Genomic DNA, 24003 nt, shown 5'->3' with positions numbered 1-24003 from the left:
CAGCAATGTAGTGCGCTGCCAACCCACAGCTCTCTGCGTCCTCCCCCAACAGGACGGGTAGCCTGTCCTCATCAGAGAGGTCTTTGAAACCTTGAATAATGGTTTCACATTTGGGGAAATGACACTCTCTAATTGTTTTATATTTTGTCAGGAAATGCAGCTCCGTCTCAGGTTCTGCTGTTGTGCAGTGGTTGCACAGCCTTTCCTCTACAGGGAGCCAGGTTTTCCTGTGTCTACCCTTCTCAAGGCTGTGCTCACTGAGCCTTGACTTTGTCAAGGTTTTTCTAAGGTTTTGATCAGTAACCATGGTCAAATAGTTTTCCACGGTGTACTGTCGATTTAGGGCCAGATAGCAATGCATTTTGCTTTGTGTTTGTGCTTGTGTTTCCCAATAAGTAATGTAGTTTTGTTTTGACTGTGTTGTAATTTGGTTTATTCTGATTGGATGATCTGGTCCTGAGGCTTCAGTGTGTTAGTAGAACAGGTTAGTGAACTCAGCCCCAGGACCAGCTGGATGAGGGTCCTGAGGCTTCAGTGTGTTAGTAGAACAGGTTAGTGAACTCAGCCCCCAGGACCAGCTGGATGAGGGGACTCTTTTCTTTGCTCAGCTCTTGGCATTGCAGGGCTTGGTAATGATATGAGAGGGGGTCACTGTATTTTAGATGTTTCCAAAACTTAATTGCTCTTTTCTGAGTTTTTATTATTAGTGGATATTGGCCTAATTCTGCCCTGCATGCATTGTTTGTAGTTTTCCTCTGGACATGAAGGATAATCTTACAGAACTCTGCAGGCAGGGTTTCAATTGGGTGTTTGTCCGTTTGTGTGAAATCTTGTTTTGTAATTGGACCCCACAACTCGCTGCCATGAAAGGCAGTTGGTTCAATGACACATTCAATAAGTTTTAACCAAATTTGAATAGGTATTTCAATTATGTTTTTATGGGTGCAGAATGTCCTGCGTGCTTTCTCTCTCAGTTCATTCACAGCCTCATTACGGTGTCCAGTGGAGGAGAGTGGGACTTTTATTTAGATATCCAGATTTATTTAGGGTTTTTATTTCTTTGTCTCATTGAGAAAAACTCCCAGAGAGCCCTGGACAAACTCTACAAGTCAAGTCTTACTAATATCTGACCTGAGGACAGCCACTTCGTTCCTGAAGGCCTGGAATTGTTCTGGAGTTGGATCTACCACCTTCAGGATCTTCACTGCTACATCACCTGGTGAAGAGAAAAATAAAAATAAGCTCCCAGGTCCTATCCCCAAGGCCAGGACCTGTCTGTCAACACCACTCACCGTGCCACTTCCCTTTGTAGACTGTCCCGAACGAGCCAGAGCCGATCCTGTTCTGGAGAACCACCTCACTGGCCTCGATCTCCCAGTAGTAAGAGGAAGCTCTCTTATCTCTGGGACGCTGTGGGAGGGAGAGAGAGAGAGAGAGATCGGTACTGTGAGCTATTGATGTCACATACAGTACATAAAGATGATCTAGAGCAGAAATGACAAATACATCCAGAACCTGAGAAACAGGTTAGCGCCTTCCTCTTCCTCTCAACTTACCATTCTGTTTTTCACCTGAGTGTTAGAGGAGCCAGCCCTCTCCTTGTGCATGGGGGCTGGCGCTCGGGACGAGACGGACTGGGACCAACATGTTAGACTGAGGTCGGAAGGGCTCTCTGGAAACATAGAGAGATGGAAGAGAGAGATGACACACAGATGGAAGAGAGAGAGATGAGGTGAGAGATGAGAGCGATGAGGAGAGAGATGGGAGAAAGAGTTGGGAGGGAGAGGAGGAGAGAGAGGAGAGACGAGAGAGAAGGAGAGAGAAATAGGAGAGAGAGACGAGGAGAGAGAGTTGAGGGACAAGGAGAGAGAGAGACAAGGAGAGAGAGAGCGAGAGAGGTAGTGAGCTCATGGGCTCCTGAGTTCTTCTGCTTAAAGATAGAATTACAGTTGGATAAATGTTGATAAACTAGTAAAAAAAATTCGCAAGGACTTATACAGGATACTAACCTCAACATCAAAACCTTCATTCTGGTAATTTTGTCCAAAAAAATCAAGGTTTTAGGTTTGGATTGGACTATTACTACCAAGGACCATCAAGGAAAACTGATTGTGCCTTTAAACAGCTTGGAAAATTCCAGAAAATGATGTCATGGCTTTAGAAGCTTCTGATAGGCTAATTGACATAATTTGAGTCAATTGGAGGTGTACCTGTGGATGTATTTCAAGGTCCACCTTCAAACTCAGTGCTTCTTTGACATCATGGGGGAAAAAATTTAAAAAAATTGGAGACCTCCACAAGTCTGGTTCATCCTTGGGAGCATTTTCAAAACGTCTGAAGGTACCACGTTCATCTGTACAAACAATAGTACGCAAGTATAAACACCATGGGACCACGCAGCCGTCGCACCGCTCAGGAAGGAGACGCGTTCTGTCTCCTAGAGATGAACGTACTTTGGTGCGAAAAGTGCAAATCAATCCCAGAACGACAGCAAAGGACCTTGTGAAGATGCTGGAGGAAACGGGTACAAAAGTATCTATATCCACAGTAAAACGAGTCCTATATCGACAACCCTGAAAGGCCGCACAGCAAGGAAGAAGCCACTGCTCCAAAACCGCCATAAAAAAGCCAGACTACGGTTTGCAACTGCACATGGGGACAATGATCGTACTTTTTGGAGAAATGTCCTCTGGCCTGATGAAACAAAAATAGAACTGTTTGGCCATAATGACCATCGTTATGTTTGGAGGAAAAGGGGGGAAGCTTGCAAGGCGAAGAACACCATCCCAACCGTGAAGCATGGGGGTGGCAGCATCATGTTGTGGGGGTGCTTTGCTGCAGGAGGGACTGGTGCACTTCACAAAATAGATGGCATCATGAGATGTGGATATTTTGAAACATCTCATGACATCAGTCAGGAAGTTAAAGCTTGGTCACAAATGGGTCTTCCAAATGGACAATGACCCCAAGCATACTTCCAAAGTTGTGGCAAAATGGCTTAAGGACCATAAAGTCAAGGTATTGGAGTGGCCATCACAAAGCCCTGATCTCAATCCTATAGAAAATGTGTGGGCAGAAATGAAAAAGCAGGTGCGGGCAAGGAGGCCTACAAACCTGACTCAGTTACACCAACATTCACCCAACTTATTGTGGGAAGCTTGTGGAAGGCTACCTGAAATATTTGACCCAAGTTAAACAATTTAAAGGCAATGCTACCAAATACTAATTGAGTGTATGTAAACTTCTGACCCACTGGGAATGTGATGAAAGAAATAAAACCTGAAATAAATCAATCCTTCTCTCTACTATTATTCTGACATTTCACATTCTTAAAATAAAGTGGTGATCCTAGCTGATCTAAGACAGGGAATTTTTTTACTAGGATTAAAATGTCAGGAATTGTGAAAAACTGAGTTTAAATGTATTTGGCTAAGGTGTATGTAAACTTCCGACTGTACATTCAAGAGGATAAACTTTTTCCGAAACACTAAGGGGACTAAACTCTGGTGCCCAAAGACTAACAGACTAGGGTCCCCCAGACACATCATAATTCACATGGGCACAAATGGCCTGAGGGTCCAGCAGGAAAGTGTGTCCACAGCACTCAAGGGAGTGATTGGAAAAGCTTCTTCCACTTTCCCCAACGCACAAGTGGTTATCTCCACCCTGCTACCACGAAAAGATGTTCACCCTGCCACCATACAGCGGGTGAATGCAAGCTTTTCACGAGACTGTGCCTCAAAACCTAATGTCAACCTGGCCCACCACCCCACCCTGGACTTGAACAGCCTTAACGACCAAGTCCACCTCTACAAGACAGCAATCACAACTTTTACCAGGACCCTGAAGGACGTCAGCCTCAACCGTAGACCCAGCACCTCACACAGGAGCAACAGACCCCCCACCCAGACCAGCGAGACACCCCACCCAGACCTGCGGGAGACACCCCACCCAGACCAGGGAGACGCCGCACCCAGACCAGGGAGACACCCCACCCAGACCAGGGAGACACCCCACCCAGACCAGCGAGACGCCCCACCCAGACCAGGGAGACGCCCCACCCAGACCAGGGAGACACCGCACCCAGACCAGCGAGACACCCCACCCAGACCAGGGAGACACCCCACCCAGACACCCCACCCAGACCAGCGAGACGCCCCACCCAGACCAGCGAGACGCCCCACCCAGACCAGCGAGACACCCCACCCAGACCTGCGAGACACCCCACCCAGACCAGCGAGACACCCCACCCAGACCAGCGAGACACCCCACCCAGACCAGCGAGACACCCCACCCAGACCAGCGAGACACCCCACCCAGACCAGCGAGACACCCCACCCAGACCAGGGAGACACCCCACCCAGACCAGGGAGACACCCCACCCAGACCAGCGAGACACCCCACCCAGACCAGCGAGACACCCCACCCAGACCAGGGAGACGCCCCACCCAGACCAGGGAGACGCCGCACCCAGACCAGGGAGACACCCCACCCAGACCAGGGAGACACCCCACCCAGACACCCCACCCAGACCAGCGAGACACCCCACCCAGACCAGGGAGACACCCCACCCAGACCAGGGAGACGCCGCACCCAGACCAGGGAGACGCCGCACCCAGACCAGGGAGACGCCGCACCCAGACCAGGGAGACGCCGCACCCAGACCAGGAGACGCCGCACCCAGACCAGCGAGACACCCCACCCAGACCAGGGAGACACCCCACCCAGACCAGGGAGACACCCCACCCAGACCAGCGAGACACCCCACCCAGACCAGCGAGACACCCCACCCAGACCAGCGAGACACCCCACCCAGACCTGCGGGACCCCCCTCCCAGACCTGCGGGACCCCCCTCCCAGACCTGCGGGACCCCCCTCCCAGACCTGCGGGACCCCCCTCCCAGACCTGCGGGACCCCCCTCCTGAAGGACCTGCACTGAGAGAACCCATGAAACATATGCTTCCCATGCCGATAAAGCCCCATTGAATTGAGATGAGGAGAGAGACAGGCATGTCTTCATTCTAACTCCATTTCCAGTAGTGTAAAATACTTAAGTGAAAATATTTTTAAGTACTACCTAAGTATTTTAGGAGGTATCTGTACTTTACTATTTCTGGCAACTTTTACCTTACGACATTCCGAAAGAAAATAATGTACTTTTTACTCCATACATTTTCTCTGACATCCAAAAGTACTCGTTACATTTTGACAGGAAAATTGTCCAATTCACACACTTATCAAGAGAACATCCCTGGTCCCTCTGCATCTGATCTGGCGGACTAACTAAACACAAATGCTTCGTTTGTAAATGATGTCAGAGTGTTGGAGTGTGACCCTGGCTATCCGTCAATAAAAAGAAAATGGTGCCGTCGGGTTTGCTTAATATAAGGAATTCTAAATTATTTATACTTTTACTTTTGATACTTAAGTACATTTTTATCAATTCCATTTACTTTTGATACTTAAGTATTTTTAAACCCAAATACTTCTAGACTTTTACTCAAGTAGTATTTTACTGGGAGACTTTTACTTGAGTAACTTTCTATTAAGGCATCTTTACTTTTACTCAAGTATGACAATTTAGTACTTTTTCCACCACTGTCCATTTCTCACCACGACAATAGTACATTGAAATACAGTGACATCATTTCACCGTATGTGGTTAAAGTAGTTACCAGATTCATGACTTCTCATGGCATCCTGTGAAATAAGAGAAGGGGAGAGATTATTAGTATATTTATAGCCAAAGCCCTCATATCATCAAATCTAACAGTACATTTATAGCATGTTGAACATGACAGAATCATACAACTCTACTTCCCTCTGAGACACAGGTAGCCTCTTTACTGCCCTTTATGTTTAATAGTGCCCCACGGTGACAGGCTCTGATTGGCTGAGTAATACATATTCACGTAACCCTGGCTGGGAGCCAATCAGAGGTGACACAGCTTGAAGCAGGTATCAAATTACAGCCGTGTAGTCTCTAAAGCTCTTGTCCTGTCTACTCCTAACTGTTATGCCTATCCTTTTAGCCAAACTAGAGATGTTTATTTTACCTTTATTTAACTAGGCAAGTCAGTTAAGAACATGTTCTTATTTACAATGACGGCCTAGGAACAGTGGGTTAACTGCCTTGTTCAGGGGCAGAACGACAGATTTTTACCTTTCGGTTACTAGTCCAACGCTCTAACCACTAGGCTCTAACCACTAGGCTCTAACCACTAGGCTCTAACCACTAGGCTCTAACCACTAGGCTCTAACCACTAGGCTCTAACCACTAGGCTCTAACCACTAGGCTCTAACCACTAGGCTCTAACCACTAGGCTCTAACCACTAGGCTCTAACCACTAGGCTCTAACCACTAGGCTCTAACCACTAGGCTACCTGCCGCCCCGAGAGGCGCGGCCGCTCCTAACTATACTGAACAAAAATCAGCAGCAGGGTGGTGCTGATCATGTGTACGTTAGGGGTTAGAGTTAGGGGTTACCTTGAAGGCGGTGCTGTCCAGCGGCAGGGTGGTGCTGACCATGTGTACGTTGGGGGTGGATGTGGATCTCAGTCGGTGGGAGAGCACAGCCGGTCCAGCCCCCAGTACAGACCCAGGGGCCTGGTTGAAGGCATGGAGGGTAGAGTGTCTGTGGTGGGAGCCGAGAGACAGAATATATATATATATATATGACTAACATCAACCATCCACACTTTATACTGTACAGCTCACTGACGACTATGGATAAGTGTTCAAACAGTATCTTAATCCATCTAAGGACTCTGGACAATTTAAAGGATAGGTTTATAATGAACTTTGCTAGACAAAAAGTCTAATCCATTTTGGCTTTAGCTTTGCATTCACCGCCCCTCCCTCTAGCCCGCAGAGGGCTGGGGCCCCTCCCTCTAGCCCGCAGAGGGCTGGGGCCCCTCCCTCTAGCCCGCAGAAGGCTGGGTCAAATACTTCTTTACATCCCTGTTAGTGAGCATTTCTACTTTACCAAGATACTCCACCCACCCGACAGGTGTGGCATATCAAGAAGCTGATTAAACAGCATGATCATTACACAGGTGCACCTTGTGCTGGGGACAATAAAAGGCCACTATAATGTGTAGTTGAGACACACAACACAATGCCACAGATGTCTCATGTTTTGAGGGAGCATGCAATTGGCATGCTGACTGCAGGAATGTCCACCAGAGCTGCTGCCAGAGAATTGAATGTTCAATTCTCTACCACAAGCCGTCTCCAACGTTGTTTTAGATGGCAGTATGTCCAACCGACCTCAACTCACAGACCATGTGTAACACGCTTCTTTTCACCTGCGGGACCGTCTTAGACCAGCCACCTGGGCAGATGGTGAAACTGAAGAGTATTTATGTCTGTAATAAAGCCCTTTTGTGGGGAAAAAACTCCTGATTGGCTGGGGCTGGCAGCCCAGTGGGTGGGCCTGGCTTATTTTTATAGAAAGGTGGATTTAGATTTGTAGAAACTTGGATTTATACAGGATACTACCCTCCACAACATAACCTTTACTCCAAATCAAAACTCCAAACCTACAACCTGATTTTGGACCAAATTACCTGGAAGGATTCTACTACCAAAGATTCTTATTCCCAAGGACTACAGAGCAAATGCTCTGGCAAACCAACGACCAGCAAAAGAAGCAGAAACCTGAAACTACCATCCAACCTGGAACTGAGTGAGTCATGTTTAGTCTGAAGCTACTTTTAAAGCCAAGAACAAAAAGACATCACAATAATCTATTTTCATTTATAAGGACTGGATACTAAGGTTACTAGGACAGAACAGATCCAGATACAACTTCAATAAGCACTGTGGTGTGAAGTGAGAGGTGTCAAAGCCCTCGAGCCCAACAATGGCAGGATAGTTTCACAGCCTCCCCGACCCAAATGCAGAGGACTTTAAAGCTCCCTCCCTCTGTGCAGAGGTCATTACAATACAGTGCAGAGGTCATAACAATACAACCCCTGGATGTAAAAAAAAATGAGAAGGCACAAAAAGAAGCTCCTCACGGAAAATCCTGAGCCAATGTTTGCTGACTGCTACAAAAATGTAAAACAACCTAATCTTCCACACAGACCATCCCCTGGCATGCCGCAGTGCTAATTTAGTATAGAGCAGACATATCCCACTCTATTAAATAGATTAAAACAGGAACATTTTACATCTGGCTAGAAATTCAAAAGGGAATCGATCAACAGAGAAAAATAATGTCTTCCTGTGTGCTACCTAGATCCCCACCCCACTAGAATATCCAACTTCAATGAAGACAGCTTCTCCCTCACTAGCTTTAAGCACCAGCTGTCAGAGCAGCTCACAGATCACTGCACATAGCCCATCTGTACATAGCCCAGCCAACTACCTCATCCCCATACTGTATTTATCTTGCTCCTTTGCACCCCAGTATCTCTACTTGCACATCTATCACTCCAGTGTTTAATTGGTATTTTTAATTACTTCGACACCATGGCCTATTTATTCCCTTACCTCCATTATCTTACCTCATTTGCACACACTGTATATAGACTTTTTCTACTGTATTATTGACTGTACATTAGTTTATTCCATGTGTAACTCTGTGTTGTTGTATGTGTTGAACTGCTACGCTTTATCTTGGCCAGGTCGCAGTTGTAAATGAGAACTTGTTCTCAACTAGCCTACCTGGTTAAATAAAGGACTTGTTCTCAACTGGCCTACCTGGTTAAATAAAGGACTTGTTCTCAACTAGCCTACCTGGTTAAATAAAGGACTTGTTCTCAACTAGCCTACCTGGTTAAATAAAGGACTTGTTCTCAACTAGCCACCTGGTTAAATAAAGGACTTGTTCTCAACTAGCCTACCTGGTTAAATAAAGGTGAAATAAAAAATTTAAAAAACAGGGGGACAAACACCTACTTGACAGCATCAAATCAAATTGTCTTGGTCACATGCAGATGTTATTGCGAGTGTCGCGAAATGCTTGTGTTCCTAGCTCCAACAGTGCAGTAGTATCTAACATTACACAACAACACACACACACAAATCTAAAGTAAAATAAATATATTAGGATGAGCCATGCCGGAGTGTCATTGACTAGAATACAGTTTATACAGCGCATTCGAAAAGTATTCAGACCCCTTGACTTTTCCCACTTTGTTAAATTACAGCCTTACTTTAAAATTGATTCAATATTTGTTTCCTCAATCTACATACAATACCCCATAATGACAAAGCTAAAAAAAAATCTAATAAAAAAAAAAAATACTGAAATATCACATTTACATAAGTATTCAGACCCTTTGCTATGAGACTCGAAATTAAGCTCAGGTGCACGAGACATGGCAAGAAGCAATCAAAAGTAACAAAAAACTCCACATCCCAATTAGGATCTGGCTAAAAATACTTCAATCTATTATCAAACCCATTTCCCGCTGGTTGTGAGTAGGGCTGTGGCTGTCATGAAATTTAATCTGCCGGTGATTGTCAAGCAAATAACTGTTGTTCTCACGGTAATTGGTCATGAATTAACTTAAACACCTTTATCTTCTCCTGGCTTCCACACATATTCTACAAGCCACTGATGTAGACCTTTGGAACATCTACATTTAAAAAAGTCTTAATAAATCCATGTAATATAGCCTATACCATCACAATAAATCCATTATTTATTTTAGACCGGTCTAAAGAAACATGATATGAAGAAAATGTAGTCTATTTCAGAAGAACAGAATAACATACTCTGAGTTGTCCTTATGTTAGGTCCTGATGTGGCTATGGGGCTACACTAGTTCATTTAGCAGGTCCTGATGTGGCTGTGGGGCTACACTAGTTCATTTAGCAGGTCCTGATGTGGCTGTGGGCTACACTAGTTCATTTAGCAGGTCCTGATGTGGCTGTGGGCTACACTAGTTCATTTAGCAGGTCCTGATGTGGCTGTGGGCTACACTAGTTCATTCAGCAGGTCCTGATGTGGCTGTGGGGCGACACTAGTTAATTTAGCAGGTCCTGATGTGGCTGTGGGCTACACTAGTTCATTTAGCTGGTCCTGATGTGGCTGTGCCATATGGCTGTGGGCTACACTAGTTAATTTAGCACACTAGATTTTCTTAGAATTCTGTGGCATCATTTCATATTTAATAGTACTGTATCTGAATAAAATAGAAAGGATATTTTCTCAAAAAGATTGGAGGTAGAACACACATGCAGCTATTCTGTGTTGAGTGGTTAACAAGGAAATAGGTACTCCTATATGCTTAACCTGTTAGGGCTAGGGGGCAGTATTGACACAGCTGGATAAAAAACATACCCGATTTAATCTGGTTACCACTCCTACCCAGTAACTAGAATATGCATATACTTATTACATATGGATAGAAAATACCCTAAAGTTTCTAAAACTGTTTGAATGGTGTCTGAGTATAACAGAACTCAAATGGCAGGTCAAAACCTGAGAGATTCCTTTACAGGAAGTGGCCTGTCTGACCATTTCTTGAACTTCTTTTCCATCTCTATCATTTACTAAGGATCTCTGCTCTAACGTGACACTTCCCACGTCGTCCATAGGCGCTCAGAGCCCGGGAAAAAACAGAATGTCGTCATTCCAGCCCCAGGCTGAAACACATTATCGCCTTTCTCAAGTGGCCGATCAAGGGACTCTGGGCTTATGCGCGTGACCCGACCGCCCCCGCCTTTGTGATTTTTTCCTCTGTTTGCCGAAAAGGAGATTCCCTGTCGGAATATTATCGCTTTTCTACGAGAAAAATGGCGTAAAAATTGATTTTAAACAGCGGTTGACATGCTTCGAAGTACGGTAATGGAATATTTAGAATTTTATTGTCACGAATTGCGCGCGACACTTCTTTACCATTTCGGATAGTGTCTGGAACGCACGAACAAAACGCCGCTATTCGGATATAACGATGGATTATTTTGGACCAAACCAACATTTGTTATTGAAGTAGCAGTCCTGGGTGTGATATTCTGACAAAGACAACAAAAGGTAATGAAACTTTTATAATAGTAAATATGATTATGGTGAGTGCTAAACTTGCCGGGTGTCTAAATAGCGAGCCCGTGATGCCTGGGCTATGTACTTAGAATATTGCAAAATGTGCTTTCACCAAAAAGCTATTTTAAAATCGGACATATCGAGTGCATATCGAGTCTGTATCTATAATTCTTAAAATAATTGTTATGCTTTTTGTGAACGTTTATCGTGAGTAATTTAGTAAAATGTTAACGAATTCCCCGGAAGTTTGCGGGGGGTATGCTAGTTCTGAACGTCACATGCTAATGTAAAAAGCTGGTTTTTGATATAAACATGAACTTGATTGAACAAAACATGCATGTATTGTATAACATAATGTCCTAGGGTTGTCATCTGATGAAGATCAAAGGTGAGTGCTGCATTTAGCTGTCTTCTGGGTTTTGGTGACATTATATGCTGGCTTGAAAAATGGGTGTCTGATTATTTCTGGCTGGGTACTCTGCTGACATAATCTAATGTTTTGCTTTCGTTGTAAAGCCTTTTTGAAATCGGACAGTGTGGTTAGATTAACGAGAGTCTTGTCTTTAAATAGCTGTAAAATAGTCATATGTTTGAGAAATTGAAGTAATAGGATTTTTAATGTTTTGAAAATCGCGCCACAGGCTGCAAGTGGCTGTTACGTAGGTGGGACGAATTCGTCCCGCCTAGCCCAGAGAGGTTAAGAGTTATTTATGTAACGTTAGTTCTACAAACATTGGGCTATATATATATATATTTAATACATTTTAAGGCTGCATGATGACAACTAATGAGAATTTGAAAAAAGTCGCATGAAAAGGTATGAGTTCTGCTTTGATTTTTGCGCAGGCTGCACACACTTCATCAGTCTCTCATTCACAATTTGACAAGCACTTGATAATGCCTTGAATTTCATGCCGGCATCCCCCTTGTGTTGCCGTAATGCAAAAAAAATCCATGCCTTTTGCGGCCAGTGGCCGTTGTGCCCTTGGCCCGGAGTGTTCTGTTGTGGCCTTCTCCCTGTGTGTTTCGCACTCCAACGCACCTCATGATCGGGTCTTTCTCACAAGCTACAAGTGAAGACAGACACATCGGGGACGCAACTCCGTGCGCCTTATCCAATTCCAGAGTGCATATTGAAGATATTGGAAGAACTGTCCACATTTACTTTGTCGTCAGCCAACAAGATGAGTAGGCCTAACGAACAGCAAAAGCACTAGCCTGTCAATCTACTATACCCCATAGTACAAAAGTTGACCTACTCTATTCTGTGCAAGAAATATATATTCCAAACATAGTCTGGGACAGATGCGGGATACGATAGATCTCAAATTAATACAACCACAAGCAACAACAAAAACTTTTTTACAGAATGAGGCTGACGCAACAGATCAGAACATTTAGCTTTAAATGTTGAGAACCTATTAGGCCATTTCTTCATTATAAGCGCAACAATGCGCACATGGCAGTAGGCTATAAGCGCAAATGTTCCATTAGCAGAAAACACCATTATCAAAAATGACTGCAAATGTGATTATGCATGTAATGTTTTTATTATAAAAGGTCAATTTTTATGGTGAAAAGCATCTTCCTGGGCAACATTCACAAGTGATAATATATCATTCACAAGTCTAATATTATCACCCATCAGACTATTCTTGATGTAATCTTGTCTTTACATATATTATTTCGTGTATGTGTGAAATTTGTTTTGATTTAGAATGGACCATTCTAAATTGTCACGAAACCGGGTGCAAAAATACATGTTTAATAGCGAATGGAGGACTCTTTTCCTGTGGTTCATTTTCATGCCAGCCAGGTAGGCTATACTCCTGTTGTAAAGAGAAGCGATGTGCTTACTATTAGGAAAGTTGAGAAATAAATATAGTAGGTCTAGCCTATAGAAAGCTGATGGGATCCTCCTATTTTTAATAGAGGCCATCACTCTGTTTTCTCACTCAATTTCATAGACTATAGAGATACATGAGCTCATGGGCTCTCATGAAGTGTTTGATTAGATTTTCCATTACAAATTGCATTGATGTCAGAGTGATTAGAGGGACAATAGAGTGCTGAGTCCCAGGTAGTTAGCTAGTTTGGTAGGTTACTAATGACCAGCAGCAGCATCAGAGTTTGGAGAAGCCTAATTACTGTGACTAAACAGTCACATGGAATTTGACTGCCTTCATGACTCGTGACCGCTGGTATGGCGGTAATATGGTCACCGCAACAACCCTAGTTGTGTGGACTACGGTCCACTCACCAACCAAGATTTCACAAAACGTACATAGCCAACAATAACACATTTGAAATGTCTATATTATTTTAAAACAGAGTACCATTTACTGATTGCTTATTTCCCTTGCTCATTACCTATTTCACTTCCTTTGGCAATGTAAACATATGTTTCCCATGCCAATAAAGCCCCTTAAAATGTAATGTAATTGAGAGAGAGGAAAACTTGTACCTGACAGGAAATCTGGAGAGCGAGTCCCTCAGACGTCGTGATGTTAGAGGAGGGAGAGATGGACCACCAGTCTCTCCAGGGGTAGGGAACAGGCTGGGAGGAGAGAAGAGGCAGGGTTACAACATATAGTATATTTACCAGGCTCTATCACAGTATCATTATGAATAGGACTTATAGGACTGTTCTGGGACCAACTTATCATAACTGATACCATCAGTAAAGCAGAGACAGGAGAGAGAGAGAGAGAGAGAGAGAGAGAGAGAGAGACAGGAGAGAGAGAGACAGAGAGACAGAGAGAGAGAGACAGAGAGACAGAGAGACAGAGAGACAGAGAGACAGAGAGACAGAGAGACAGAGAGACAGAGAGACAGAGAGACAGAGAGACAGAGAGACAGAGAGACAGAGAGACAGAGAGACAGAGAGACAGAGAGACAGAGAGACAGAGAGACAGAGAGACAGAGAGACAGAGAGACAGAGAGACAGAGAGACAGAGAGACAGAGAGAGAGAGAGAGAGAGAGACTTGAGACACACTAGAGGGAGAGAGATCATGAACAGATGAGCTCCCGCATTTTATCAGCATGTTTTTACAAAAAAAAACTGATTTCGAGTAGGGCTGGGCAGTATACCGTATTTTACTATAAACCGGTATTGATGCACGGACCGGTTTAGGTTTTTACTTTACCTTCTATAAACGGTATTTGAATGTTTTGTTTGTGATACACCGTGTGTAACATCCATTTTATAGTCTCGCTCTCATTAGTTAGTTAGTTAGCTAGCTAAATGGCTAATAAAAAGTACTGAGTCAGAGCAAACGTAGCTAGCTAATACAGCCTGATACCAGTGCTGGTGGAGGCCTAAATCATAACGTTTGTGCAGCATTATCTTCTAAATCAAAGAGGAATAGGCGAAGCATGAATAGGTTATCTACATGAATAAAGATTTAATGTAGCCAAAGATTATAGGGTCCCCTAGGAAACATCACTTTGGTTCCTACCCTGTCACAATAACTCGTCCATGGCGTTTTCATTCGTTGTCATGTCAAACACTGTATTCAAAGTGACCACTGTTATTTATACTCCAACTACAGAATTATAATAAACATTCTAGTTCCATGATTCCAAAAGTTCACCCCCTTATCTAAATCGCAATGTTTGGTTAAAAATAAAGGCGTAGTATTTTTGTGTGTGTGGAAATAATCTGAAATGAGTGCAGGAAATGCAGGAAATTGTTATAGGTTGAAGTTGAACAGTATTTTTATATTTAACCTTCAACTTGACAAGTCAGTTAAGAACAAATTCTTATTTACAATGACGGCCTAGGAACAGTGGGTTAACTGCCTTGTTCAGGGGCAGAACGATTCGATCTAGCAACCTTTCGGTTACTGGCCCAACGCTCTAACCACTAGAGTACCTGCATAGTACAAAACAAGCCGAACTGAGAAAGACCCATTGAAAACAATGTAGAATATATATATAAACCCTATATAGCCCCCAGAGATCAGTCCTCTGTCCACCTCATGCCCACCGCCCCCGTGAATCGCTGCTGGTGATTCTCTGATCCACCTTTACGCAGACGACATCATTCTGTATACCTCTGGCCCTTCGTTGGACACTGTTAACCTCTATGGGCTAGGTGGGACGCAAGCGTCCCACCCGTGGTGCACTCCATCAACAGCAGGTGCATTTCAAGAGCGGCAAATTTGAATCCAAATAAATGTCAAAATTCAAATTTTTCAAACATACAACTATTTTACACCCTTTGAAAGATAAACATCTCCTTAATCTAACCACGTTTTACGATTTCAAAAAGGTTTTACGGCGAAAGCATAAATTTAGAGTATGTTAGGACAGTACATTTACAAGAGGTGTGTGTAATGTTTTGTCAATTCAAAGACAGGGTCACCAAAACCATAAAACCAGCTAAAATGATGCACTAACCTTTTACAATCTCCATCAGATGACACTCCTAGGACATTATGTTAGACAATGCATGCATTTTTAGTTCTATCAAGTTCATATTTATATCCAAAAACAGCGTTTTACTATGGCATTGATGTTGAGGAAATCGTTTCCCTCCAATAACCGGCAGTCAAGTCAGCGTCACAAATTAAATAATTAAAATTAGAAAACATTGGTAAAATATTATATTGTCATTTAAAGAATTATAGATTTACATCTCTTGAACGCAATCAACTTGCCAGATTTAAAAATAACCTTACTGGGAAATCACACTTTGCAATAATCTGAGCACTGCGCCCAGAAAAACACGCGTTGCGATACAGACTAGACGTCATGTTTTGGAGATCTAAAATCGAAAATACTATGTAAATAATCCATTACCTTTGATTCTCTTCATCAGATGTCACTTCCAGGTATCACAGGTCCATAACGAATGTAGTTTTGTTCAAAAAAGCTCATCATTTATGTCCAAAAATCTCCGTCTTGTTAGCACATGATCTAAGCCAGCCGGACTTCTCGTCATGAACGAGGGGAAAAAATATATTTACGTTCGTTCAAACATGTCAAACGTTGTATAGCATAAATCATTAGGGCCTTTTTAACCAGAACATGAATAATATTCAAGGTGGACGAATGCATACTCTTTTATAACGTATTGGAACGAGGGTACCCAACATGAACTCGCGCGCCAGGTGTCTAATGGGCCATCATCGTTCCATGGCTCTTGTTCGGTCAGATCTCCCTCCAGAAGACTCAAAACACTTTGTAAAGGCTGGTGACATCTAGTGGAAGCAATAGGAAGTGCCAAAATATTCCTCAGCCCCTGTGTTTTTCAATGGGATAGGTTTAAAGGTAATACAACACATCAGGTATCCACTTCCTGTCAGAAAATGTCTCAGGGTTTTGCCTGCCAAATGAGTTCTGTTATACTCACAGACACCATTCAAACAGTTTTAGAAAATTTAGGGTGTTTTCTATCCATATGTAATAAGTATATGCATATTCTAGTTACTGGGTAGGAGTGGTAACCAGATTAAATCGGGTATGTTTTTTTATCCAGCCGTGTCAATTCTGCCCCCTAGCCCTAACAGGTTAACTAACCTCCAGACGAGCTTCAATCCCATACAACTCTCCTTCCGTGGCCTCCAACTGCTCTTAAAATGCAAATAAAACTAAATGCATGCTCTTCAACCGATCACTGCCCGCACCTGCCCGCCTGACCGCTCTGGACGGTTCTGACTTAGAATATGTGGACAACTACAAATACCGAGGTGTCTGGTTAGACTAAACTGTCCTCCTAGACTCACATTAAACATCTCCAATCCAAAATTAAACCTAGAATCGGCTTCCTATTTCGCAACAAAGCATCCTTCACTCATGCTGCCAAACATACTCTCGTAAAACTGACCATCCTACCAATCCTCGACTTCTGCGATGTCATTTACAAAATAGCCTCCAACACTCTACTCAGCAAATTGGATGCAGTCTATCACAGTGCCATCCGTTTTGTCACCAAAGCCCCATATACTACCCACCACTGCGACCTGTATGATCTCGTTGGCTGGCCCTCGCTTCATACTCGTCGCCAAACCCACTGGCTCCAGGTCATCTACAAGTCTCTGCTAGGTAAAGTCCCCCCTCATCTCAGCTCACTGGTCACCATAGCAGTCAGTCAGTCAGTATCATTAGACCAGCAGTCAAGCAGTCAGTCAGTATCATTAGACCAGCAGCAAGCAGTCAGTCAGTATCATTAGACCAGCAGCAAGCAGTCAGTCAGTATCATTAGACCAGCAGCAAGCAGTCAGTCAGTCTCATTAGACCAGCAGCAAGCAGTCAGTCAGTCTCATTAGACCAGCAGCAAGCAGTCAGTCAGTATCATTAGACCAGCAGCAAGCAGTCAGTCAGTATCATTAGACCAGCAGCAAGCAGTCAGTCAGTATCATTAGACCAGCAGCAAGCAGTCAGTCAGTAGCATTAGACCAGCAGCAAGCAGTCAGTCAGTATCATTAGACCAGCAGCAGTCAGTCAGTCAGTAGCATTAGACCAGCAGCAAGCAGTCAGTCAGTAGCATTAGACCAGCAGCAGCCAGTCAGTCAGTAGCATTAGACCAGCAGCAGCAGGCAGTCAGTAGCATTAGACCAGCAGCAGCAGTCAGTAGCATTAGACCAGCAGCAGCAGTCAGTAGCATTAGACCAGCAGCAGCAGTCAGTAGCATTAGACCAGCAGCAGCAGTCAGTAGCATTAGACCAGCAGCAGCAGTCAGTAGCATTAGACCAGCAGCCCCGCCGATCCTCTACGACTGGAATACCGACATAATCTGCCCGAGGATTCCAACAGGCCCCTCAGGCGCGACGTCCGCTGAAGGCCCATTCTGCTAACCGGCCTGCTAGCTACCTAGAGCTACTTGGAACCCTACTAATTCCAGGACTGCTCTATCAACGTCACCGCACGAAGAGGCAAAAACAGACTTACCCCCATCACGACGTCCCCCAAAGGCTAACTTGCTAGCCCCGGTCTGTTAACTGCTAGCTTGCTTGCTAACCCGGTCTGCTAACTGCTAGCTTGTTTAGCCCCGGCCTACTAACTGTTAGCATCAGCCTGCTAACTGTCTGAATCGCCGTGTCCCCAGTCAGCCCAACCACTCACTGGACCCATATGTTCACTTGGCTACGCATGCCTCTCTCTAATATCAATATGCCTCGTCCATTACTGTCCTGGTTAGTGATTACTGTCTTATTTCACTGTAGAGCCTCTAGCCCTGCTCAATGTGCCTTAACCAACCATGTTGTTCCACCTCCTACATATGCGATGACATCACCTGGTTTAAACGTCTCTAGAGACTATCTCTCTCTCATCATTACTCAATGCCTAGGTTTACCTCCAATGTACTCACATCCTACCATACCTTTGTTTGTACACTATGCCTTGAATCTTATGCTATCGTGCCCAGAAACCTGCTCCTTTTATGCTCTGTTCCGAACGTTCAAGACGGCCAGTTCGTATAGCCTTTAATCCGTACCCTTATCCTACTTCTCCTCTGTTCCTCTGGTGATGTGGAGGTTAATCCAGGACCTGCAGTGCCTAGCTCCACTCCCACTCCCCAGGTGCTCTCATTTCTTGACTTCTGTAACTGTAAAAGCCTTGGTTTCATGCATGTTAACATTAGAAGCCTACTCCCTAAGTTTGTTTTACTCACTGCTTAAGCACACTGCCATTCCGGATGTCTTAGCCGTGTCTGAATCCTAGCTTAGGAAAACCACCAAAAACCCTGAAATCTCCATCGCTAACTATAACATTTTCCGCCAAGATAGAACTGCCAAAGGGGGCGGTGTTGTAATCTACCGCAAAGATAGTAATACAGAACTCTGCAGGCTATCCAAGTCTATACCCAAACAATTTGAGCTTCTACTTCTAAAAATTCACCTTTCCAGAAACAAGTCTCTCACTGTTGCCACTTGCTATAGACCTCCCTCTGCCCCCAGCTGTGCCCTCAATACCATATGTGAATTGATTGCCCCCCATCTATCATCAAAGTTCGTACTGTTAGATCACCGACACTGGGACATGCTTCACACCCCGGCCGTCCTACAATCTAAGCTTGATGCCCTCAATCTCACACAAATGATCAATGAACCTACCAGGTACAACCCCAAATCTGTAAACACGGGCACACTCATAGATGTCATTCTAACTAACTCGCCCTCCAAATACACCTCTGCTGTTTTCAATCAAGATCTCAGCGATCACTGCCTCATTGCCTGCATCCGTAATGGCTCCGCGGTCGTACGACCACCCCTCATCACTGTCAAACGCTTCCTAAAACACTTCAGCGAGCAGGCCTTTCTAATCGACCTGGCCCGGGTATCCTGGAAGGATATTGACCTCATTCCGTCAGTAGAGGATGCCTGGTTGTTCTTCAAAAATGCTTTCTTCACCATCTTAAATAAGCATGTCCCATTCAAAAAATGTAGAACCAGGAACAGATATAGCCCTTCGTTCACTCCAGACTTAACTGCCCTTGACCAGCACAAAACATCCTGCACTAGCTTCGAATCCCTGTGATTTGCAACTTTTCAGAGAAGTCTGGAACCAATATACACAGTCAGGAAAGCAAAGGCTAGCTTAGCTTAGGAAACATTGTCACCACCGATAAATACATGATAATCGAGAATTTCAATAAGCATCTCTCTACAGCTGGCCACGCATTACACCTGGCTACACCAAACCAGGCCAACAGCTCTGCAACCTCCCTGCAGTACCTGGCCCAAGCCCCCCCCCCACCATTTCTCCTTCACCCAAATCCAGACCGCTGATGTCCTGAAAGAGCTGCAGAATCTGGATCCCTACAAATCAGCTGGGCTAGACAATCTGGACCCTCTTCATAAAATTATCCGCCGCCATTGTTACAACCCCTATTACAAGTCTGTTCAACCTCTCTTTCGTATCGTCTGAGATCCCTAAAGATTGGAAAGCTGCCGCGGTCATCCCCCTCTTCAAAGGGGGAGACACTCTAGACCCAAACTGCTACAGACCTATATCCATCCTGCCCTGCCTTTCTAAAGTCTTCGAAAGTCATGTGAACAAACAGATCACCGACCATCTCGAATTCCACCGTACCTTCTCCACTATGCAATCTGGTTCCAGAGCTGGTCATGGGTACAACTCAGCCACGCTCAAGGTCCTAAACGACATCATAACCATCATCGATAAGAGACATTACTGTGCAGCCGTATTCATCGACCCGGCCAACGCATTCAACTCTATCAATCATTGCATTCTTATTGGCAGACTCTACAGCCTTGGTTTCTCAAATGACTGCCTCGCCTGGTTTACCAACTACTTCTCAGATAGAGTTCAGTGTGTAAAATCGGAGGGCCTGTTGTCCGAACCTCTGGCAGTCTCTATGGCGGAAACTCTGAAGCTCTGTCAGAGTGACCATCAGGTTCTTGGTCACCTCCCTGACCAAGACCCTTCTCCCCCACTTGCTCAGTTTGGCCAGGCGCCAGCTCTAGGAAGAATGTTAGTGGTTCCAAACTTCTTCCATTTAAGAAAGATGGAGGCCACTGTGTTGTTGGGGACCTTCAATGTTGCAGACATTTTTTGGTACACTTCCCCGGATCTGTGCCTCGACACAATCCTGTCTCGGAGCGCTAAGGACAATTCCTTCGACCTCATGGTTTATTTCTTTCTCTGACATGCACTGTCAACTGTGGGATGTCAAATCAATTGAATTTACCACAGGTGGACTCCAATCAAGTTGTAGAAACTTCTCAAGGATGATCAATGGAAACTGGATTCACCTGAGCTCAATTGTGAGTCTCATAGCAAAGGGTCTGAATACTTATGTAAATAAGGTATGTTTATTTTAAATACATTTGCAAACATTTCTAAAAACCTGTTTTCACTTTGTCATTGTGGGGTATTGTGTGTAGATTTGAGGTTTTTATTTAATCCATTTTACAATAATGGATTAAATAATGTAATAAAATGTGGAAAAAGTCAATACTTTATGAATGCACACTACAGGATATTTATTTTTAGCTGAATATTTTCTACCTGCAGGCTGCAGTTTTTATTTGTTGGCTTTATGTAGGCTATTCCTACATAGTTGGCAATAGAAGTTACTTAAGTTTGTTTCATTTAGATTTGGATAGAATTTTGATTAGCCACTACTTCTGACCAGAGCCCTATATATGATAATGATTTTGAGATATGAAGAAGTTATTCTAAATTAAATGAAACTGTTCAATGAAAATGTGCATATAAAAACCATAACTGGCACGCAGATCGGTAGAAATGGTAAGATAAATTGGCATTCCACATGAGATAGACTTGTCGTGTAGCCTATTCCCGGCAAGAGGAGAGTAATGGCAGAATCTGCGAAAGCCAGCAGGAGAAGAATGGTTGGGTCAGCTTAAGGTGTTTTTCTTGTGGTTATCTAGATCTCTGGCTCCCTCTTGAGTCTTTTTTCATCAAGCAGTAAGCTTATAGCATCAGACAAGCTCAATGTATATAGAAAAGGCATTTAACTGTACTTGTACATGTGACTTTAAAAACGTGACACTTTAAACAATAGCATTGTGTATATTTGTGTATTGTCTTACAGCAGCTGTCGTATGTTGCTCCAGTCAACACACATTGTGGGAACCTTGGTGCTGCAGTGTTCATGGAACTTATAGCCACACGTCTGGCAGCGGAACCCATTGAGCAGGAACTTCTGACAGATGTCGCAGAACGCCAGCTTCAGGAAAGTATTTCGGACCTGAGGACGACCAAAGAAACGTCTTCACTACGACATCACCAGTACATCACCACTACCTCATCATTAAATTATCACAACAGGGTCTGATTGGAGAATGTTACAACAGGAAATAAAAAACACTTAAGTCCAGAATTACACCCCAATCACCTACAGTACCAGTCAACTTGACAACTACTAATTCAAGGGTTTTTCTTTATTTCTTACTATGTTATACATTGTAGAATAATAGTGAACACATCAAAGCTATGAAATAACACATATGGAATCATGCAGTAACCAAAAAAAAAAAGTGTTATACAAATCAAAATATATTTTATATTTGAGATTCTTCAAAGTAGCCACCCTTTGCCTTGATAACAGCTTTGCACACTCTTGGCATTCTCTCAACCAGCTTCATGAGGTAGTCACCTGGAAAGCATTTCAATTAACAGGTGATCCTTGTTAAAAGTTCATTTGGGGAGTTTTTCTACTTTTTGAGCCAATCAGTGTTGTGACAAGGTAGGGGAGGTATACAGAAGATCGTCCTATTTGGTAAAAGACCAAGTCCACATTATGGCAAGAACAGCTCAAATAAGCAAAGACAAACAACAGTCCATCATTACTTTAAGACATGAAGCTCTGTCAATCTGGAAAATTTCAAGAACTTTGAAAGTTTCTTCAAGTGCAGTCGCAAAAACCATCAAGCGCTACGATGAAACGGGCTCTCGTGAGGACCGCCACAGGAAAGGAAGACCCAGAGTTACCTCTGCTGCAGAGGATAAGTTCATTAGAGTTACCAGCCTCAGAAATTGCAGCCCAAATAAATGCTTCACAGAGTTCAAGTAACAGACACATCTCAACATCAACTGTTCAGAGGAGACTGTGTGAATCAGTCCTTCATGGTCGAACTGCTGCAAGAAACCACTGCTAAAAGGACACCAATAAGAGACTTGCTTGGGCCAAGAAACACTAGTAATGGATATTAGATCGGTGGAAATCTGTCCTTTGGTCTGATGAGTCCAAATTTGTGATTTTTGGTTCCAACCGCCATGTCTTTGTGAGATGCAGAGTAGGTGAACGGATGATCTCTGCATGTGTAGTTCCAACCGTGAAGCATGGAGGAGGTAGTTTGATGGTGCTACTGTCGTGATTTACTTAGAATTCAAAGCACACTTAACCTGTTTGGGATAGGGGGCAGTATTTTCACAGTCGGATAAAAAAAGTACCAATTTAATCTGGTTACTACTCCTGCCCAGAAACTAGAATATGCATATAATTAGTAGATTTGGATAGAAAACACTAAAGTTTCTAAAACTGTTTGAATGGTGTCTGAGTATAACAGAACTCATATGGCAGGCCAAAACCTGAGAAGATTCCATACAGGAAGTGCCCTGTCTGACAATTTATTGTCCTTCTGTAGCATCTATCGAAAATACAGCATCTGTGCTGTAACGTGATATTTTCTAAGGCTTCCATTGACTCTCACAAGGCACCAGAAAGTGTAATGGGGTGTCTGCAGTCTCTGGGCAAAGTTACAAACTCTGCTGCTGTAGTGGTCAGCCTGGGGACAGTGAGACTGGAGATGCGGTCACGAGACTTGTCCATTTTTTTCTTTCAGCCTTTGAATGAATACAACGTTGCCCGGTTGGAATATTATCGCTATTTTACGAGAAAAATAGCATAAAAATTGATTTTAAACAGCGTTTGACATGCTTCGAAGTACGGTAATGGAATATTTTCACGAAATGAGCGTTACCTTTCGGATAGTGACCTCAACGCACGAACAAAACGGAGCTATTTCAATACAACTATGGATTATTTGGAACCAAACCAACATTTGTTATTGAAGTACAAGTCCTGGGAGTGCATTCTGATGAAGAAAAGCAAAGGTAATCAAATTTTTCTAATAGTAAATCTGAGTTTGGTGAGGGCCAAACTTGGTGGGTGTCAAATTAGCTAGCCATGATGGCCGGGCTATCTACTCAGAATATTGCAAAATGTGCTTTCGCCGAAAAGCTATTTTAAAATCTGACACCGCGATTGCATAAAAGAGTTCTGTATCTATAATTGTTAAAATATGTATTTTGTGAACATTAAATCGTGAGTAATTAAGCAAATTCACCGGAAGTTTGCTAGTTCTGAACATCACATGCGAATGTAAAAAGCTGTTTTTGATATAAATATGAACTTGATTGAACAAAACATGCATGTATTGTGTAACATAATGTCCTAGGAGTGTCATCTGATGAAGATCAAAGGTTAGTGCTGCATATAGCTGTGGTTTTGGTTTTTGTGACATATATGCTTGCTTTGAAAATGGCTGTGATTATTTTTGGCAGGG

At 43.6% G+C, this 24003-nt stretch overlaps 1 protein-coding gene across 2 annotated transcripts in view; it reads right to left on the bottom strand.

Moving 5' to 3' along the window:
- raf1b (Raf-1 proto-oncogene, serine/threonine kinase b) overlaps window positions 1-24003 on the bottom strand; it is a 70890-nt gene that overhangs the window by 30247 nt on the left and 16640 nt on the right. For both annotated transcript variants that reach the window (XM_045704992.1, NM_001123524.1), the window contains 7 exon segments: window positions 21526-21683; window positions 13463-13555; window positions 6489-6636; window positions 5677-5701; window positions 1557-1672; window positions 1293-1410; window positions 1132-1216 (listed from right to left, as the gene is read on the bottom strand). In XM_045704992.1, coding sequence (XP_045560948.1) covers window positions 1132-1216; window positions 1293-1410; window positions 1557-1672; window positions 5677-5701; window positions 6489-6636; window positions 13463-13555; window positions 21526-21683 — 743 coding nt within the window.

The sequence above is a fragment of the Salmo salar genome, chromosome ssa22, assembly GCF_905237065.1.
Source record: "Salmo salar chromosome ssa22, Ssal_v3.1, whole genome shotgun sequence".
Taxonomy (NCBI): Eukaryota; Metazoa; Chordata; class Actinopteri; order Salmoniformes; family Salmonidae; genus Salmo; species Salmo salar.
The sequence above is the reverse complement of the archived record's forward strand: the minus strand, read 5'-3'. Positions and strand labels throughout refer to the sequence as shown.